This window comes from Macaca mulatta, chromosome 7 (assembly GCF_049350105.2).
Source record: "Macaca mulatta isolate MMU2019108-1 chromosome 7, T2T-MMU8v2.0, whole genome shotgun sequence".
NCBI lineage: Eukaryota > Metazoa > Chordata > Mammalia > Primates > Cercopithecidae > Macaca > Macaca mulatta.
In genome coordinates this window covers 90,850,378-90,868,535 of record NC_133412.1, presented here as the reverse complement: position 1 = coordinate 90,868,535, position 18,158 = coordinate 90,850,378, and the positions used below count along the sequence as shown (strand labels likewise).

Genomic DNA, 18,158 nt, shown 5'->3' with positions numbered 1-18,158 from the left:
ACTATACACAGGAAATACAGCAATTATTGCAAGTGTTTCTGAGAAAACCTAGATAGTGGACTTATTAGACAAAAACTTTAAGTCAACTACTTTAAATATGTTCAAAGAACTAGAGAAAAACATGCTTAAGAACTAAAGGAAAGCATGAAAACAATGTCTTACCAAATCAAGAACATCAATAAAGTGATGAAAACTATAATTTATAACAAGGAACCAAATAGAAGTTCTAGGGTTAAAAACTACAACGACTGAAATCAAAATTTCATGAGAGAGGCTCAATAGCGTGTTTGAGCAGGCATAAGAAAGAGTCAGCAGTGTGAGAAACAGCAAAATAAAAGAGAATGAAGAAAAATAGTCTTAGAGACTTGAATACCAACATACACATAATGGGAATTCCAGAAGGAGAGAAGAAAATAAACAGGACCCCAAAAATGTGAAGAAATAAATGGCCAAAAATTTCCCTGAATTCTGAATCTGTATATCCAAAAAGCTCAGCAAACTCCAAGTATGATAAATTTAAAGAGAACTACACCTACATATGTCATAATCAAATTGTCAAAAGCCAAAAAGAAAGAATCTTGAAGGCAGCAAGAGTGGAGCAACTCATCACATGCAAGGAATTCTCATTATGATTAGGAATTGATTTCTCATCAGCATCTATGTAGGCCAAAGGCAGTGGAATGCCACATAAAAAGTGATGAAAGAAAAACACCATGAACCAAACAAAACTCTCCTTCAAAATGAAAGATAAATTAAGGCATTCTCAAATAAACAAAAACCAAGAGAATTCATTACTAGCAGGCCTAGCATAGGAAAAGTTTGAAAGGAAGTCCTTCAGATTGAAATGAGAGTTCACAAGACAGTAACTCAAATCCACATGAAGAAATAGCACCAGTAAAGGTAATTACGTAAGAAAATAAAATGATAGTATAACCATATTTTTTGTTTGTAACACTTTTTCTCCTATCTGGTTTAAAAGGCAACTGCATAAAACAATAATCTAAATCTGTGTTGATCAGAACACAATTTATAAAGATGTAATTTGTGAGACAAGAGCACAAAGGAGGGGGAGGGGAATGGAGTTTTTTTAACCCTATTGAAATTAATTTGATATTAATCAGAACTAGGATGTTATAAATTAATATGTTAATTATAATCCCCAAGTCAGTCACTAAGAAAATAACTTTTAAAATAGTAAAAAACCAAAAAGAAAAGAAAGTTAAAATGGTACATGAGAAAATATCTGTTTAACACAAAATAAGGTAGTGATGGACAAATAAACAAAAGGGCATAAGATATATAGAAAACAAACAGCAAAATGGCAGATATAAATCCTGTTTTGTTAGGAATTACTTTAAATGTAAATGGAATAAACACTTTAATTAAAGGCATAGGTAAAATAGTTAGGAAAACATGATCCAACTATATGTTGTCCACAAAAGACACCTGTTATATTTAAAGACACAAATAAGTTGATTGTAAAAGGATGGAAAAAGATACCATGCAAAAAGTAACCAAAAGAGGACTGGAGTAGCTGTACTAATATCATACAAAATGTAATTTCATAGATTTCAAAATTGTTACTACAGACAAAGGACATTTTATAATAATAAAAGGGTAAATCTATCCAGATGATATAACAATTATAAACATATACATACTTAGCAACAAAATTCCAAAATACGTGAAGTAAAAACTGACAGAATTAAAGGGAAATCAGGCAAGTCAACAATAATAGTTGTAAACTTCAATATTCACTTTCAATAATTGATAGAACAGCTAGGCAGAAGATTATCAACAGGTAAATAGAAGACTTGAACAATATTGTAAACCAACTAGACCTACCAAACATCTATAGAACACTCTACTCAACAACAGCAGAATACACATTATTCTCACATGCACAAAGAACATTCTCCAGAATAGATCACACATTAGGCTATAAAACAAGTCTCAATAAATGTGAAAGGATTTAAATAGAAATTATGTTTTCCAACCACAATGAAGTGAAATTAGAAATCAATAACAGCCAGGCACAGTGGCTCATGCCTGTAATCCCAACACTTTGGGTGGCTGAAACAGGAGGATCATTTGAGGCTAGAAGTTGGAGACCAGCCTGGGCAACATAGCGAGACCCTCATTTCTTAAAAAAAGAAATCAAGAACAGAAGGAAATCAAGAAATTAGCAAATACATGTAAACTAGATAACATATTTCTAAATAACCAACCAGTCAGGGAAGAAATCACAAGGTAAATTAGCAAATACTTGAGATGAATGAAAAAGAAAATGCCATACTAACTTAATGGAACGCAGCAATAGCAGTGTTTGAAGGGAAACTTATAGCTGCAAACACCTATATTTAAAAAGAAGAAAGACCTCAAATCAATAATGTAAACTTCCACCTTAACAGACTAGAAAAAATAAAATCAATCTATATTTAAAGCAAGTAGAAGATTGGAAATAATAAAGATTATAATGGAAAATCAACAAAAAGCCACTACACACCAGTAGAACTGCCAAGGCTGACAGTATCATGTGTTGGCAGGGATATGGGCTAACTGGAACTCTGACAAGTTATTGGTAGGAATGCAATATAGTACAACTACTTTGAAAAACAACTTGCTGTTTTTTTATAAAGTTGAATGTATACTTGCCATATCACCCATTAATCCTATTGTTAGGTATTTGCCCTAGAGTTCTGCCATTTTTTCTTATGTTAGAACTTGAAATCGGAAGGTAGTAATTTCTTTAAGATAATAACACCAAATAAAACATTTTCTAACAGAATTCTTGTTTATTTCAATCCCTGGGAGTCTTTAAAATTCTAAGTAGAACAGCTTATTCTATTTCCTAAATCTTATCTCTAAATATATTTGGATTAACATAAAATGAATTTTAGAATTGTGCAAATGGTTTTTTTTTTTTTTTTAAATTATTGCTTGTATGTATGGCCTGAAACTTTTCTGTGTCGAGAGACAGATTTTGACTATAGGTAGCCCCAGTGCCAACATAAACGAATGATTTATTTCATTAGAAACCTAAAGTTATAGCTTTAATTTTCTGGTGTCATAGTGGATTTATTCTTAGATTTTGAACTTCTTTCTTTTCATATTTTTGTAGATTTGTTGCTTCACCTCTAGCAAAATCGTTTGGCATTAAAGAGACAGTTCGAAAGGTTACACCAAATACTGTCTTAGAGAATTTTTTCAAACATTCCACAAGGGAACCAATGCAAGTAAGTACAAATTCTTTGCTTTTCAATTTAAAAATCTTCTTTCTTAATGGTTCAGTTATCTATAGCTTACCTTGTGTGTGCAAAAATCTATTCCAATTGACCAGCAAATGATTTGGATTAATTTGGATTTATTATTTCTTTGTTCTGTTGACAGGTTTAGAACATCCCAAGTATGATACATATGCTAATATAAAATAACAATGTTAACAGTTGAACTATTATATTTAACTATCATGTTGAGCACTAATGATCAGTGCCATAATTTGGGCATAAAGGTCAAAATTTAATTTTTAATGGTAGAATATATACAAAGTATACAGATGAAGAAAGAAAATTGCTTGGGCAGAGAAGCCCATATCTGACACTTTTGATGACTGTGGCATCATCAAAATACATTACACACATTATGAAAATCCTCATTGGGGTCGCTTTCATGAGTAGGACTGTTATTTTACTCAAAGCCTCAACATACTCAGAAATATGCTGTGCCCCTGACTACTCTCCAGAGAGAATTTCTGAGAAAATCACAGTTCTCTTCACAATATAAAGTTTCCTTCATTTATGTTGTAGTACACTGCATACTTAAATACATGAAGAAAAAGAAAAAAGAAAAAGTTTTTAATAGTTAAAAAAAAAGTCCAAGTAAGTCTCGTGTTCACTCCAGTTTTATTATATTTCCATCGTTAAAATGACAGATGAAACAAAACTTCTCCAAAAGTGATACAACCTCTATGATGAATACAAACAGCGATCCCCAGTAATTTAAAAAATCAAGTACATATACTAACACAGTTCTAGGATAAATGGATTTTTGAGGGTCCTGAACTTTATTTGCTGAATTAAGTTGCCTCTACTATGACAATTGCTCTAATTTGTTCTTGTGGTTTCTCTGCACATGAAAGCACTTTGAGGTTTGACCACCTTGCATGAGATATAGTGTCCAGAATTGCTCATAGCAAGTGAGAGCTGGCTCTAACTTGTTCTGCCCTCAGCTCCTGTATTTGACTGCTTTTGTAACCTAGGGATAGTCTGACAAGCCATCTTTATATATTTTTTATTCCCATGTGCTTTAAATGACTGACATCATTCATCTAAATCCCTTTGTTACTACTGGTGATAATAATACCTAAGCATCCCTTTATATGTTTCAAATGGGAAGTTATTTAGCTGTGTTAAAAAAAATAGGGCTCTTTCTGGAACCCTTATTATCCTTCTTTGTTTGGGAACAACTAGCTTTAGTAATACTTTGTATAAAATGGGAAGAACAGTGCTATAATACCAATTAGTTGCTATATTTGCTATTGCTAAGAGCTTCTAGTCAGCTTTTCAGGATATTTAAAATTATCTAGAAAATTTGGTCCTTACCAAGCTTCTCTGCTATGGAGAAAAAATGGCCATATGACAAAGGAAAACTAAAGATAGCTGAAAAGGTTTATAGGGTGGTGGTCTTTCTTTTTCATGATTAAGATGAGGAAACTTAAGGCCCAGCCAAAGGGAAATGAGTGGTCATGAAGCTAATGAGTGGCTGAATCAAAAGCTAGAACCTGGCCCATACTTCCAGTCTAGTAACCTTTCCACCATGCTCCAGTGAGTTCTTTATCTGTAACTGGAATGTTAAAAATATGTTTTAAAGGCTGGCTCTGTGTTTATAGTAATTATTCTAACTCAACTGACATTACAGTATAGTTTAATACAGACAGAATTTTGACATTTGCATCAAGTAAGAGGAAAAAAAAAGTGACCAGGTACAGTGACTCACGCCTATAATCCCAGCACTTTGGGAGGCCGAGGTGGGCGGATCATGAGGTCAGGAGATCAAGATGCTGGCCAACATGGTGAAACCCTGTCTCTACTAAAAATACAAAAATCATCTGGGCGTGATTGTGAGTACCTGTAATCCCAGCTACTTGGGAGGCTGAGGCAGAACGATAGCTTGAACCAGGGAGTCAGAGGTTGCAGTGAGCCGAGATCACGCCACCGCACTCCAGCTTACCATACCTTACTCATCTTACCATACCTCCCACATTAACCTGGCCAGTGTCATACTATATATATATACACTATATATACATATGCATACTATATATATAGTGTATATATAGAGTATGACACTGGCCAGGTTAATGTGGGAGGTATGTATATATAGTGTATATATATAGTATACATATATATACTATATGTGTGTATATATACTATATATACACTATATATACATATAGATATATATATATGCTGATGCAGAACAAACAAGTTCTGGAAGAGATCTAAAGGAAACATGGCACTGTTAGACTGACCTCAAGCCAGTTACTATAATCAATAAAGGTATTCCAGTGTGCTAACTTGAGTCATTCATAGATTCAAACACTTTTAGAGCAAAAACCTCTTCTAGTGCAATTGATTGTACAGGTGAGACATGTGAGAGCCAAAGGGTGACTCCTCCACTGGCACAGAGGGTTCCGTTTTCAGTCCAGAGGCCAGGTCTCTTGGCCCCATTCAGCACTTCTCCTTTAGGCCATTCGACCTCTCCTTGAGGCTGTGCCTGCGAGAGGCCTTTCCTGTATGTTCTAACCCACTTCTGAATGTTCACGGCAATAGGTAGTATAGACGCTAAAATACAAATTGTGAGGACAGACCATGTGGGTTTAGAGCTTGGCTCTGTCACAGGCTTTCTGTGTGGAAATGGACAGATTAAACTTCCTGTGCCTCAGTTCCTCCTCTGTGAACTGAACATAATTATATTGCTTATCTCATAGGGCTCTTTCTTGTGAGGATCAAATTGAGTTAATACATATAAAGTGCTCAGAATAGCACCTGGAACACAATAGATGCTCAGTAAAGATCAGCTATTATTATTTGTACCATTAACTTTGTGCCTATCATGCACTGACTTCCAAAGGAGCCTGTTTAAACATGTCCTCTTAACTCAAGGGAGTTGTCACTTTGTTTCTTAATCATGCTTGTTTTTGTTCCCATGACATCTTGCACTATTTTCTGATCATTACAGATGGTCAATAAATGCTTCATGTTTCACACATTAATTCAACAAAACACTTTTAGAGACTTTTGCTTGTAAGGAGTTTTCTCTCTCAATAATATCATAGTGCATGAGGGCAGTATTGACAAGACTGTCTTTCAACTAGATTCTTCTGTACTCCAAAATAGAAAAAAAACTTCACATCATAAACAGTTACTGTCTTCTATATATGTTTATTAATAATTCATTAGGCAATTATTTGTAGAAGTCATGGGATAATAAAATTAGATTATTCTAAGATCTGAGAACATTCCAGAATAAAGACAAGGACTTAAGTTTGCTTTGCTCACTACTGAATCTCCCATGCACAGGTGGTGCCTGGCACCAGTGCATAGAGACTCTTTAAATCCTTTCAAAGGAATGAATGACTTAAACACTTCAAATAGTAAAGCTAGGCCCAGAGCCCCTTCCATCTGAGCACACAGAGTATAGCGCAGCAGCATGCCCGAATATGTCCTGTTGTGCACCAACCAACAGAATTTGAATTGTGTTCTCCAGTTTGGGGGGTCTGTTCATGTTTGCAAATTATGTTAAAAGTAAAGGAATACTTTCGTAGTCCATGGTTTCCTTTCTGTGTTTGTTTATAAAAAATCTCTAGCATTGGCACAGCACTTAATAGTTTCATTAGCATATTCCAGTCCCTTGGTCCTCAAATCAGCCCTCTGAGATGGGTAGCAAACATTCTCTTAATATCCCATTTTCCATGGCGGTCAAAGTGCGGTGCTTATGCCTACATAGCTAGGAGGTAGCAGAACTGGATCTTCTGTTTTCAGCTTCCTACCCTTCCTACCATATCCAATTGCTTTGACACTGCAGTGATCTTTCCTTCCTGCGAGGGAACATATGAGATAATCTAGCAGAAGCTATCCGGCTGGTCACGACTTTTGGGTATTCAGCCATCTGGCCCACAGGCAGGCTTTATTTGGCCCTCACGATATTCATCCATAATTGGTTTAAATTTACCTTGAGGGATTGGTTAACATTTTTTAAAACCTAGCGATTTCCCATCAAAATCCTGGGTCTGCACATTTTCTCTGGAAGTGTCAGCCAGACCTCGGTCATACCTGGCCTTTTGGAACATGATATGTGCTTTTCTGCCTGCTGTATCCATACAGCTCCCACTTCTTTCCTCAGCATTGAAACTGAGGGTCAGTTTTATGACATTTTATTTTTCACAAAATAGAATTAAGAGGAAATGTAAATGTTTATTTTATTTATTTATTTTGAGATGGAGTCCTGCTCTGTCACCCGGGCTGGGGTACAGCGCCATGATCTCGGTTCACTACAACCTCTGCCCCCAAGTTTCCAGCAATTCTCCTCCCTCAGCCTCCTGAGCAGCTGGGATTACAGGAGCCCACCATCACACCCGGCTAAGTTTTGTATTTTTAGTAGAGATGGAGTTTCACCATATTGGCCAGGCGGGTCTCGAACTACTGACCTCAGGTGATCCGCCTGTCTCAGCCTCCCAAAATGCTGGGATTATAGGCATGAGCCACCATGCCAGGCCAGAAATATTTCTTATATTTACTCAGGAAATAAAAAGTCAAGAGGGCTGGCATTTTTCATGAGCATATTTCTTTGTGGATGTGCAGAAGTTTACCATAGGTTTAAAGTACAAAACATTCCTATGTTAAAATCCCACTGTGGGCCGGGCGCAGTGGCTCAAGCCTGTAATCCCAGCACTTTGGGAGGCCGAGACGGGCGGATCACGAGGTCAGGAGATCGAGACCATGCTGGCTAACACGGTGAAACCCTGTCTCTACTAAAAATACAAAAAAATAAGCCGGGCAAGGTGGCGAGCGCCTGTAGTCCCAGCTGCTCGGAAGGCTGAGGCAGGAGAATTGCGTGAACCCGGGAGGTGGAGCTTGCAGTGAGCGGAGATCTGGCCACTGTACTCCAGCCTGGGCGACAGAGCGAGACTCCGTCTCAAAAAACAAACAAACAAACAAACAAACAAAAAACAATAAAATCCCACTGTGAAACAGACCTGGTCCATTTGGTCATTTATGTTTCTTGTCTGGCTTGGGTAGATCTTTGAATTGTTAACCTTTGAGAGAATCTATCATTCATATTGTTTCCAATTTTAAATCATAGCCTACAACTTCTACTTCCCAAAAGAGAAGCAATCATCATCATCATCATCATCATCATCATCATCATCATATTTTGCAATTGTTATTTTTGTTCTTGAAATTATTTTGGATTATTTTGAAATAGGCTCTCTATATAATTAAATGTAAAAGTAGATGGCTAACACCTGTTTGAGTTTTTCCTGCATTATCTTCGGGAGCTGTCAGAAAGATCATGTGAAATAACAAAATGCACTAGCCTAAGTTCTTGTCCACACTTTGCTACTAATTTTAGGTTTTTGGACAAGTCATTAAACTTCTTGGGGTTTCAGTTCCTCATAGGAAAAATGAGGAGATTGGATTTTATTGGATTTGATTTAAACTATACTGCTCTACCTGGCACCTAGGAAGTCCTAAGCACATTTTAGCTGAACAAGTGAGCTCACACATGCAACTTGAACGCATGGGTTGCTGCCAACTTATGGAGAATTGATCTTTCTTAGTAACTTAGAGAGCTAGGATAGTAACATTTTGTTTTTTGGGGGGTGTGTGTGTGTGATTCCATAAGCAAAAGAGGTAAATTCCCTGGCTCCAGGTCTCATGACAGAATTTTTCTCATCCCCAGTACTGAAGCTCTTGTAACTCAATCTCCCTGTCTCTTGTCTGCCTGCCAGTCTGACTCTGTTCTTTATCACTCATTTATTCGTTTCATCCCTTTTCAGACTGATATTTATGGACTGGCAAAGAAGTGTAACTTGACGGAGCGCCAGGTGGAAAGATGGTTTAGGAGTCGGCGGAATCAAGAGAGGCCTTCCAGGATGAAGAAATTCCAGGAAGCTTGGTAAGGAGGATGGACTGAGCTTTAGGAATGCTGCCGTCCTATCTGGAGCAGAGTGGTCCTTGCAGAGAGAATACTGCCAGGGCAGCAGAGGGAGGGTTCAGACCCATCTCTGTCACCCACCGTTGTGGTGTTTTAGGCTCCTCACACATTTCCCTTCCCTGCTTCCTACACTCCTTTATAAATCGAGTAAGCTCTGAATTCTATTTATCCAGCCCCCCGAACCAGAATAGGTTCAGACAGACTCCCACACTATGAACTCTCTAAGATGAACAGGAGACGTTATGTACTCGGCCTGAAGCACAGAAAAAATCATAAAAATGTCTTAACTGGTGTTTCTCTTTTCTTGGGGTCAGGGTTGGCCCTAGGTCACCAGACTTTGTCACCTGGGTCCAACCATCATAATTGTAAGAGCAGAGAATGTCTGTGAGGATGTGTGTTCCCTCTTAGAACACTGAGAAGGCCTCTCTGTGTGGCGTGGCTTATGACCTCAGTCCTCCAGTGGGGTGCACAGCTCATCCTCTTGGTTTCTCAGGAGGCTTGGCAGGAGGATCAGGGTGGGCTGGGGCATCAAGTGGGGTCTTACCAGAGCTGGCTACTTGGAGTCCATTCTGAGGGCAGGGAGACTGCACTGGATTTGTTTTTAGTTTCATTCGAGTTCTGCCTTTTTTTTTTTCCCCCTCCTATAGGATATCATAGTACTTTAGGTCACTCTCTTGTGGCAGAAACTGACACTTGTGCAAAAAATGGTGAACCAGGTCATTGCTCTCACTTTGTTTCCCCTTCTTTCTATCCAGACGAATGTATATGAGTTGGGCTGTGTTCAATGCCACATTCTATGCACCAGCAGTGTTCCATCTTCCTGCCTGATTCTTAAGGCCTTCCGTCACATTGCCCAGTGACTTCCACGAGATATTTTTGTTTTAAAGGTGAAATGAATAAGGGAGCTGATGTAAGACTCCCAAATAAGCAGAGGCTGTAGAAGGCTAAACTTTAATAACTTCCTTTCTTTTTTTTTTCTTTTTTTTTTTTTTTTTTTTTGAGACGGAGTCTTGCTGTGTCTCCCAGACTGGAGTGCAGTGGCGCAATCTTGGCTCACTGCAAGCTACACCTCCCAGGTTCACGCCATTCTCCTGCCTCAGCCTCCCGAGTAGCTGGGACTACAGGCGCCCACCACCACGCCCGGCTAATTTTTTTGTATTTTTAGTAGAGACAGGGTTTCACAATGTTAGCCAGGATGGTCTCGATCTCCTGACCTCGTGATCCACCCGCCTTTGCCTCCCAAAGTGCTGGGATTACAGGCGTGAGCCACCGTGCCCCGCCACCATATCATATAATCCAGTTGTGAAACTGGGTGATGTTTAAAGAGATAGACCCATTCTTCAGGATGTCTCCAAACACTTCTCACCATAGGCTTCCATTGCCTTTCTCATAGCGGCTTGTGGTGTATGACCTTGTTTGTTTTCTAACCAGCATCTGTCTGGTTTTTAGGTCTTGAAAGTTTGGTAAATATAATATATAGTTGCTGCTGAGGTCAGCTTGGCAGAAGTATACCTCTCTAACCATCAGCACAAAACAGTACAAAATGGAGCTGATCTTACATTATATCATCCTTTTTCTTGCTCTCAATCATTCATTCTTGCTAACAGATGATTCTTAAATAAAGACCCCAAACAGGGACTATTTCTCCACCTCTGAGCTGAATCATATTTTAATAAAATTCTCTGGCATTTTAAAAAAATACATTATAGTGCCTTACAGGTTATAATTGTTTGATCCATCCAGGCGCGGTGGCTTATGCCTGTAATCCCAGCACTTTGGGAGGCCAAGGCAGGCGGATCACAAGGTCAGGAGATTGAGACCACGGTGAAACCCCATCTCTACTAAAAACACAAAAAATTAGCTGGGCATGGTGGCAGGCGCCTGTAGTCCCAGCTACTCGGGAGGAGGCTGAGGCAAGAGAATGGCGTGAACCCGGGAGGCGGAGCTTGCAGTGAGCCAAGATCACACCATTGCACTCCAGCCTGGGCGACAGAGCGAGACTCCATCTCAGAATAATACTACTAATAATAGTAATAATTGTTTGATCCTTCTGCCAATGATATGACACAGTAGGGGAAGGTGGGGCCACCCTGTTTCAATGAGAAACTGCACATCCATCTAGTTTAAGGGTCTCTTAGGTGTTTCAATGGCTGTTGCATTCAGATCTTCTGACTCCTATTCAGATAACTATTTCTTGTTCTATCATACTGCCCCTGACACCTAATGCTTACCTCCCAGCAAGCAGAGGATCATTAAATTGAGTAATATGTGGGTATCTGGCCATGTTAGTAAGCCTACTAAAATTCTTCCAGAGTTCAGGCTGGAGAAGGGAATTTTGAGTTACCCTTATCAATCAGTCAGGCAGTGCAGAGATAAAGGTTAGTATATTTTCTGTGCATAGCACTGTCCTAGATTTTGTGGCATTCTAGATTTTAAGAGAGGAGTAACGTGTGAGTCATGGTTTCTGGCCTTAAACAGCGAATTAGGGAGGCCAGATTATCACACACAAAACCATAACATCTATTGTCACGCCACCCCAGTGGCACATGGGAGTGTACACCAGCAGATACAACATCATGTTTAGATGTGTTGTGGGAATTTAGAGGTGATGGCATCAGCAAGGCTGGAGAAGTTAAAGAAAGGCTTTCTAGAGAAGGGAAGACATAGGTTGGACCTTGAAGAATGGGTCAGATTGCCATAAGAAAAGAAAGCAGGGTTTGAGGCAGTATTTTCAAGTAAGGCAAAGACACAAAGCAGGAAATAATGCAATATATTCAGGACACAGTAAGCGGGCCCATGAATAAAATTTAAGCTTTATCTTATTCTTTAGCAATGTCATATGTTTATTCTAAGTTAAAAGTTTTTATGGACTAGATAAACAGACTAAACCTAGTGCCACGCTGTTTAATTGTACAGGGACTCTGCTTTTTAAAAATCAGCTGTGGGATGTGCTACAGAAGTCATAGCATGAGGTACCTAAACTCAAGACTTTTGAAAATCTCCGGGCACTTATTCCTTAACACCAGCTCCTAAGATTACTTTCCAACAGGCAAAAATTCCTCTGTAACATCCAGATGGATGAGCCCCCAGACACCATGAGTTCAGTGTATTGGTTCCTTGGTTACTTTCTTTCATGGTGACCCTTGTGTCCTATTCCACAGCATTCAGGATTTTAATACATAATGGGTCCTTTTCTAAAAAAAAAATCAAATTTCACATTAGCTGACCACTTTTTCATTTTAAAATACACATTTCCACCTAGCAATAAGAAGGACCTTCAAGTTCTTAGGTATCCAGGTAGGAGAACTCCTCAGTGTGGGTGAAAGGGCTCTGCCTGGCTGGGTGGATGCGCCCTCACCCTCATCTGACCCGTCCAGTCCACAGTCCACTCTATGCAGCATCCCCACCGCGGGCCTCCCATCTGGCCCCAATAGTGCTTCTCACCACTCTGCCCATTCCGCCCTGGTTGCACCATGCAGTCTCTCCTTTGACTGTCACCATCGTTGCCCAACCAATTTGTTTCTGAATAGTTTTTCAGTGGGTTTTCTCCCCTCCCATGTTTATGTTTATCTCATTCTTTCCTGGAAAAAAATAAAAGTTTTACTCTCTTAGGTTCATTTAAAACTAGTGAAATGACATTAACAAAGGACATTATCATTCATCTTTTCAGTGAAGTGCAGCAATTCTCAAACTTTTTGGTGTCAGGACCCCTTGGTCTCTTAAAAACTCTTGAAAATCCCAAAGAACATTTGTGTGTCTTATACCTATTGATATTTACTGTATTTGAAGTTAAAACTGAGGTATTTATAAAACAGGAGACTACACAAGTACACATTTCATCAGTGCAATTTCATTCAGAGCAGTACTGTGATCACATGTCACATGACCTCGCTTGTGAGAGAATGAGAAGAAGAAAAGCAAATACTGTATTAGTATTATTATGAAAATATTCTGACTTCAGGGTTCCCTGGCACACACTTTGAGAATCCCTGGTTTAGGGCTTCTCTGAGTAGGATATGTCCAGAAACATGTGAGACTTGGCTGTACTCGTGGATCTGAGTATTACTCCCCAAACTCGGGCAAGTTTTGTGATCTCTCTTAGGTTCGATTTCCTTTAGGAAACTGACTGTTAGCAGCAGTCTGTAGGAAGGGGCTAATTATAGCATCAGCTTCATACTCTTATAAAAAAAAATGTGATAGCCCATGTGTGCTTAGCCCCATGGCTGACGGAGTTGAGAAATCAATAAATGCTTGGGAAATAAACACAAGGAGAGCACCCACACTTTTGGCCTCATTTGTGGGTTGGCTGGCCTTATCGTCTCCTATATTTTGTAGGTTTTGTTTGGACAAGATAATCCAGGGAGCCAAGGAAATGTTCTCAGCAAATAAAATGAGTGCGGTAAAGTCTCAACATTCATTTTGTAAAATGTCTTTTGGATATTTCTATGGTTCAACTTTTTGAGTATTGAACCCTACTTTTTTCTCCTATCAAAACAAGCCATGAAGAAAGACTGCCGTCTAGCTTCAGGGAAATGATAAGGTTTAGGAAACACTCCTTGATGCAGAGTCCAAAGACCTGCACTTCAAGTTACAGCTTTCCTCCTTGTTAGCTACATGAGCTGGGGAGATGGCCTCATTTTTCTGAGTCTGATTTTACATTTACAAAATGGGTATATATCTATGTTTCTATGTCCTACCTATCTTACAGGTGTGTCAAGGAAAACACTTACACAAAGATAAGAAAACTTATTATTTTAATATTATTATTTCTCCAGCAATCATTAGATAAAATAGACATAATTTTAAAAAACTTTTTATTTGGAACATTGCAAGCATATATTAAGGTAGAAAGACTGCATTATGAATTAAGTGTGTTATTACTCATCACCAGCTTTAGTTGATCAACTCAAGGCCAATCCTATGTCCTCTCTATCCCCACTACACCTCTCCCCCACCGCAGATAGGTGTGGAAGCAAATATCAGACACTGTTACTTCATTTGTAAATATTTTAGCATGTATCTCGAAAAGATAAGAACTCTTTATTTTCAGCATAATTGCAATATCAGGATCCTATGATTTTTTATTTAATAAAAGATTTTTACTTAATGATAGCAAATATTCAGTGTTTAGATTTCCCTGATTGTCTCATAATTTTCTTTACAGTTTCTTGATTTGAATCAGGATCTAATAAGATCCATCCATTACAATTGTTTGATGTGTCTTTCCAGTCTCTTAGTCTACAGGTCTTTCTCCATACACGAGGAAAATCTTTTCTTTCAAAACCCTGCTTTTAGGAGAAAAGAGTAAAGTCTGGCCACATAAAAACTTTTAACTGGGAATTAAATGGTGATAAGAGAAATAATTAGACTAATCAGGTTCCTTCTTGATAATACTAATATAAATCCACTGTTTATTGTGTGCCTGGAATGGGGCTAGCCATTATAATAAGAATAATGGCTACCATTTATTGTTGCTTACTTTATGCTAGACCTGTTATCACAGATTTTCAGTTCTTTTCACATTTTGAGGTAGTGTTGTCATTTTCATTTTACAGATAAGAAAGTCAGGCTTTCTGAGGTTAAATGATTTACCTAAGGTTGTAGCCATCTAATAAGTAGGGCAGAGCCAGGATAGAAACTTTGATTTGTCTGACTCCAGAATGTGTGTTCTTTGTAAACTCTGCCATACCTAATCATTTTCTCCTCAAATCTCAGTTACCTTTACAAGGGAGTAAAGATTTTTCTTTCTTTTGGCAGCTGGAGATTTGCATTTTACTTAGTGATCACTGTTGCTGGAGTTGCATTTCTTTATGATGTAAGTTATCTTTTTATATTTTTGATTGGAATTTGTCTTTAATTTTTGAAATTCTTGTCTGTGAATTCCTTTAGGGTATAGTACTTTCAATAAGATAACCAGTTTTAGCAATTTCTCTCAAGATTCAAGATTTGTCTCAAATATTGCTACAGATATCTCAAGTTTTTTTTATTGCTACAGAAGCAATAACATAATTGGTTTAGAAATAATTTGGTTCATACAGTTACTTGTTTGAAACAATTTCCTCTATGAGACAGCACTATTTACTTATCTTAGATTCACTAGTAGTGAATTTCACAGAGGTGTTAGATAGGAATATGTAAGAAATACTCTACAGAGGGAGAAATGCATGCAATAGAAGCAAAAGAATATGGCAAAGGGCGATTTCCTGTGCATCTTTGCCTGCTATAAATGACATAAGGAAGAGCTTAGGTTTTCTGCCAAAATTGGCCTTTGACACCGACAAATTTATTTCTCATCTGTTGGTTCGTTTTTTTCCTTCTTCTTTCAGAAACCTTGGCTGTATGACCTATGGGAGGTTTGGAATGGCTATCCCAAACAGGTAAGTCCCTTCTAACATATTCCTCCCCTTAATTCAACACCGAGGTCCCTCAAATTATCTCCTTAGTTAGGTCTTGGTCCCCTGCTACTCTTTGTTCGCTACTATGTCATCCCTGGCACTTTTTCTACTTGAGCTTCCTCATCCTTATTGACCCTCATTTGTCTCATTCCTTTAGTTTGTTTACAGTTAATGTAATTACATATTTGGGTTTAAATCTAGTGTCTTACTATTTATTTTTTACTTGTACCATCTGATGCATTTTTTTTTGTATTCCCTTCTTGCTTTTCTATGGGACAGTCAAGTAATTAAAAAAATACTGTTCTTTTTCATCCCTTATATTGACTTTTCAGTTACACATGCTTTTGTTCTTCTAGTAATTATCTCAGACATTACTGTATATGTCCTTGACTTATTACAGTCTGATGCAAATCGGTGTTCTTACCTCTTTCCACTTACTGAAAAGTAATTAGAATATACCATATACCCTCCTCCTTCAAATATTTAAAACCTTACAAGTCATTGCTATTATTGTTTTGTAAATCTGTCAAGTTACCTTTTTTGTGCTATTCCTTGCTTCCTGTATTTCCATGTTTCCATCTGGGATTATTATCCTCCTGGCTGAAGGAGTACCTTTGCTATTTTTTTTTTAATGGTGGGTATGCTAGATTTTGTTTGTCAGAAAAATGTTATATTGCCTTTGATTTTTAAAAGGATATTTTTGCTGGGTATAGAATTCTGGATTAGCAGTTATTTTCCTTCACTTTTAATGATCTTATTTCATTGTCTTCTAGATCTCATCAGTTCTATAAGAATTCAGCTGTCACTTTTAGTTTTGCTTCTCTGAACATAGTATCTTTTTTCTCTTTTTGGTCAATTTTAATATTTTGTCTTGTCTTTCAGTTTTATTGTGATATACATAAATGTGCTTATCTTTGAAATTATCCTGCCTGATGTCTGTAGAACATGTTGAATCTGTGACTTGATGTCTTCAGTCAGTTTTGGAAAATTCTTAGCCATTGCTTCTCTTCCATTCTCTCTCCAGACTCATTTGAAATTCCAGTTATAAATGTGCTAATATGCTAGACCTTTATACTAGGTCCCATATGTCTCTTTTGCTTTAAAAAATATTCTCCGTTCTCTTGCCTCTCTGTGCTTCAGTCTGTTGAGAGACAATTCTACACAAGTCTCTTGCATGCCCTGTGAATTCAAGCACTGACTGCTTTTTGTTTTAGATGATCTTTTCAAGGAAGTTTGTATAGCAAACAGCCACAGGAGATAGAGATAATGTCTCCCTCTGGAGTAAAGAGTAGGCAAGTTATTGTCTATTATAAAAGGTCAGGTTCTCTAGCTCAGGGTTCCTCTCTTGTAACACAATCCACGATGTGTGCAGTTATCATCTGACCTTTAGCCTTATGGGGATTGGGGATGGAAGGATTGGCCCAAATACTGATACTCTGGCTACTGCTATTACTGTGAGTCATAAACTACCCGCTGTCTACCAAAGTGTCTACTACCTTCTACCAGCATTCATGGAACTTGTGGCAAACTAACTTGTTAGCTTGCAACTGGGGTAAAACGTCAGACACTTCACTATTCTGGATATTTTCTACTTTCCTATTGTCCAGTTCACTGGTGCTTTTCTTAAGCCATGTCTAATCTACTATTAAACACATCTTTTGAGTTCTTAATTTCAGTTATTGTATTTTTTGGTTCTCAAATTTTTATTTTATTTTTTAGTGGATCACAGTTCTCTACTGAAATTTTCTCTTTTAAGCAATTTTTGAAGTTATTTTAAAGTCAGAGTCTGATAAGTCTCATCTCTTGACCACCTGTGGATCTGTTTTCTCTCTTGCTCCTGTCTCCTTACACTTGATAGCTTTTGATTAAATGACAGGCATTGTATACAAAAAAAGTATAGATGGTCAGGATGATATTATATTCCTTTACAGAGGACCTACTTTCACTTCTGTTAGGTGTTAGAATAGGGGCAGATCACCTTTAATCCTTGATTGAGCTGATTCAAGGTAGACTTCAGTCTTTGTGAAGGCAAGTCTATTCCCAACTTACCCATATTCTAGGATATTCCTCTTCAGTGATTTCAAATAAAAGATAACAGTGCTTACCATGACTCCTTTTCCTTAGTCAACCTGAACACCAGTTTGCTTCCTAGTACTCTGATATTATAGCCACTACTGCTTAACTTCTGCTGTTTCTTAGTCTCTGGGCTCCATACTGCTTATAAATTGGCATATGCAGAATTTATGATATGTATAAGATGGTCTTCTTTGAATTTATTCTTAGGGCCTAGAGTGCTGCTTGAGAAATAGGGTTCACTTGAAATAAAGGGTTCACTCTAGTGCATTTTTCTTCTCTTTAGGATCTTGACTCCACAGGTTCTCGATGCCCTACTTGCTCTCTGGTGTCTTCAAACAGATATTCTTTCTTGTCTTTTATTCAGATTTTTAACTTGTTCTTAATAGGAGGATTAGTCTCACACAGTCCTGTCATAGAAGAAAGCAGAAACTCTGTCTCATTCTTTTATGGCCTTATCAGGGATGATGA

At 37.9% G+C, this 18,158-nt stretch overlaps 1 protein-coding gene across 1 annotated transcript in view; it reads left to right on the top strand.

Annotated features, from left to right (window-relative positions):
* The window catches only part of CERS3 (ceramide synthase 3), a 120,162-nt gene that overhangs the window by 34,041 nt on the left and 67,963 nt on the right, over positions 1 to 18,158 (top strand). Inside the window, exons 4-7 of the mRNA XM_015143175.3 lie at positions 3,122 to 3,236; positions 9,062 to 9,180; positions 14,977 to 15,034; positions 15,546 to 15,596. Coding sequence (XP_014998661.1) covers positions 3,122 to 3,236; positions 9,062 to 9,180; positions 14,977 to 15,034; positions 15,546 to 15,596 — 343 coding nt within the window. The remainder of the gene's footprint in view (positions 1 to 3,121; positions 3,237 to 9,061; positions 9,181 to 14,976; positions 15,035 to 15,545; positions 15,597 to 18,158) is intronic.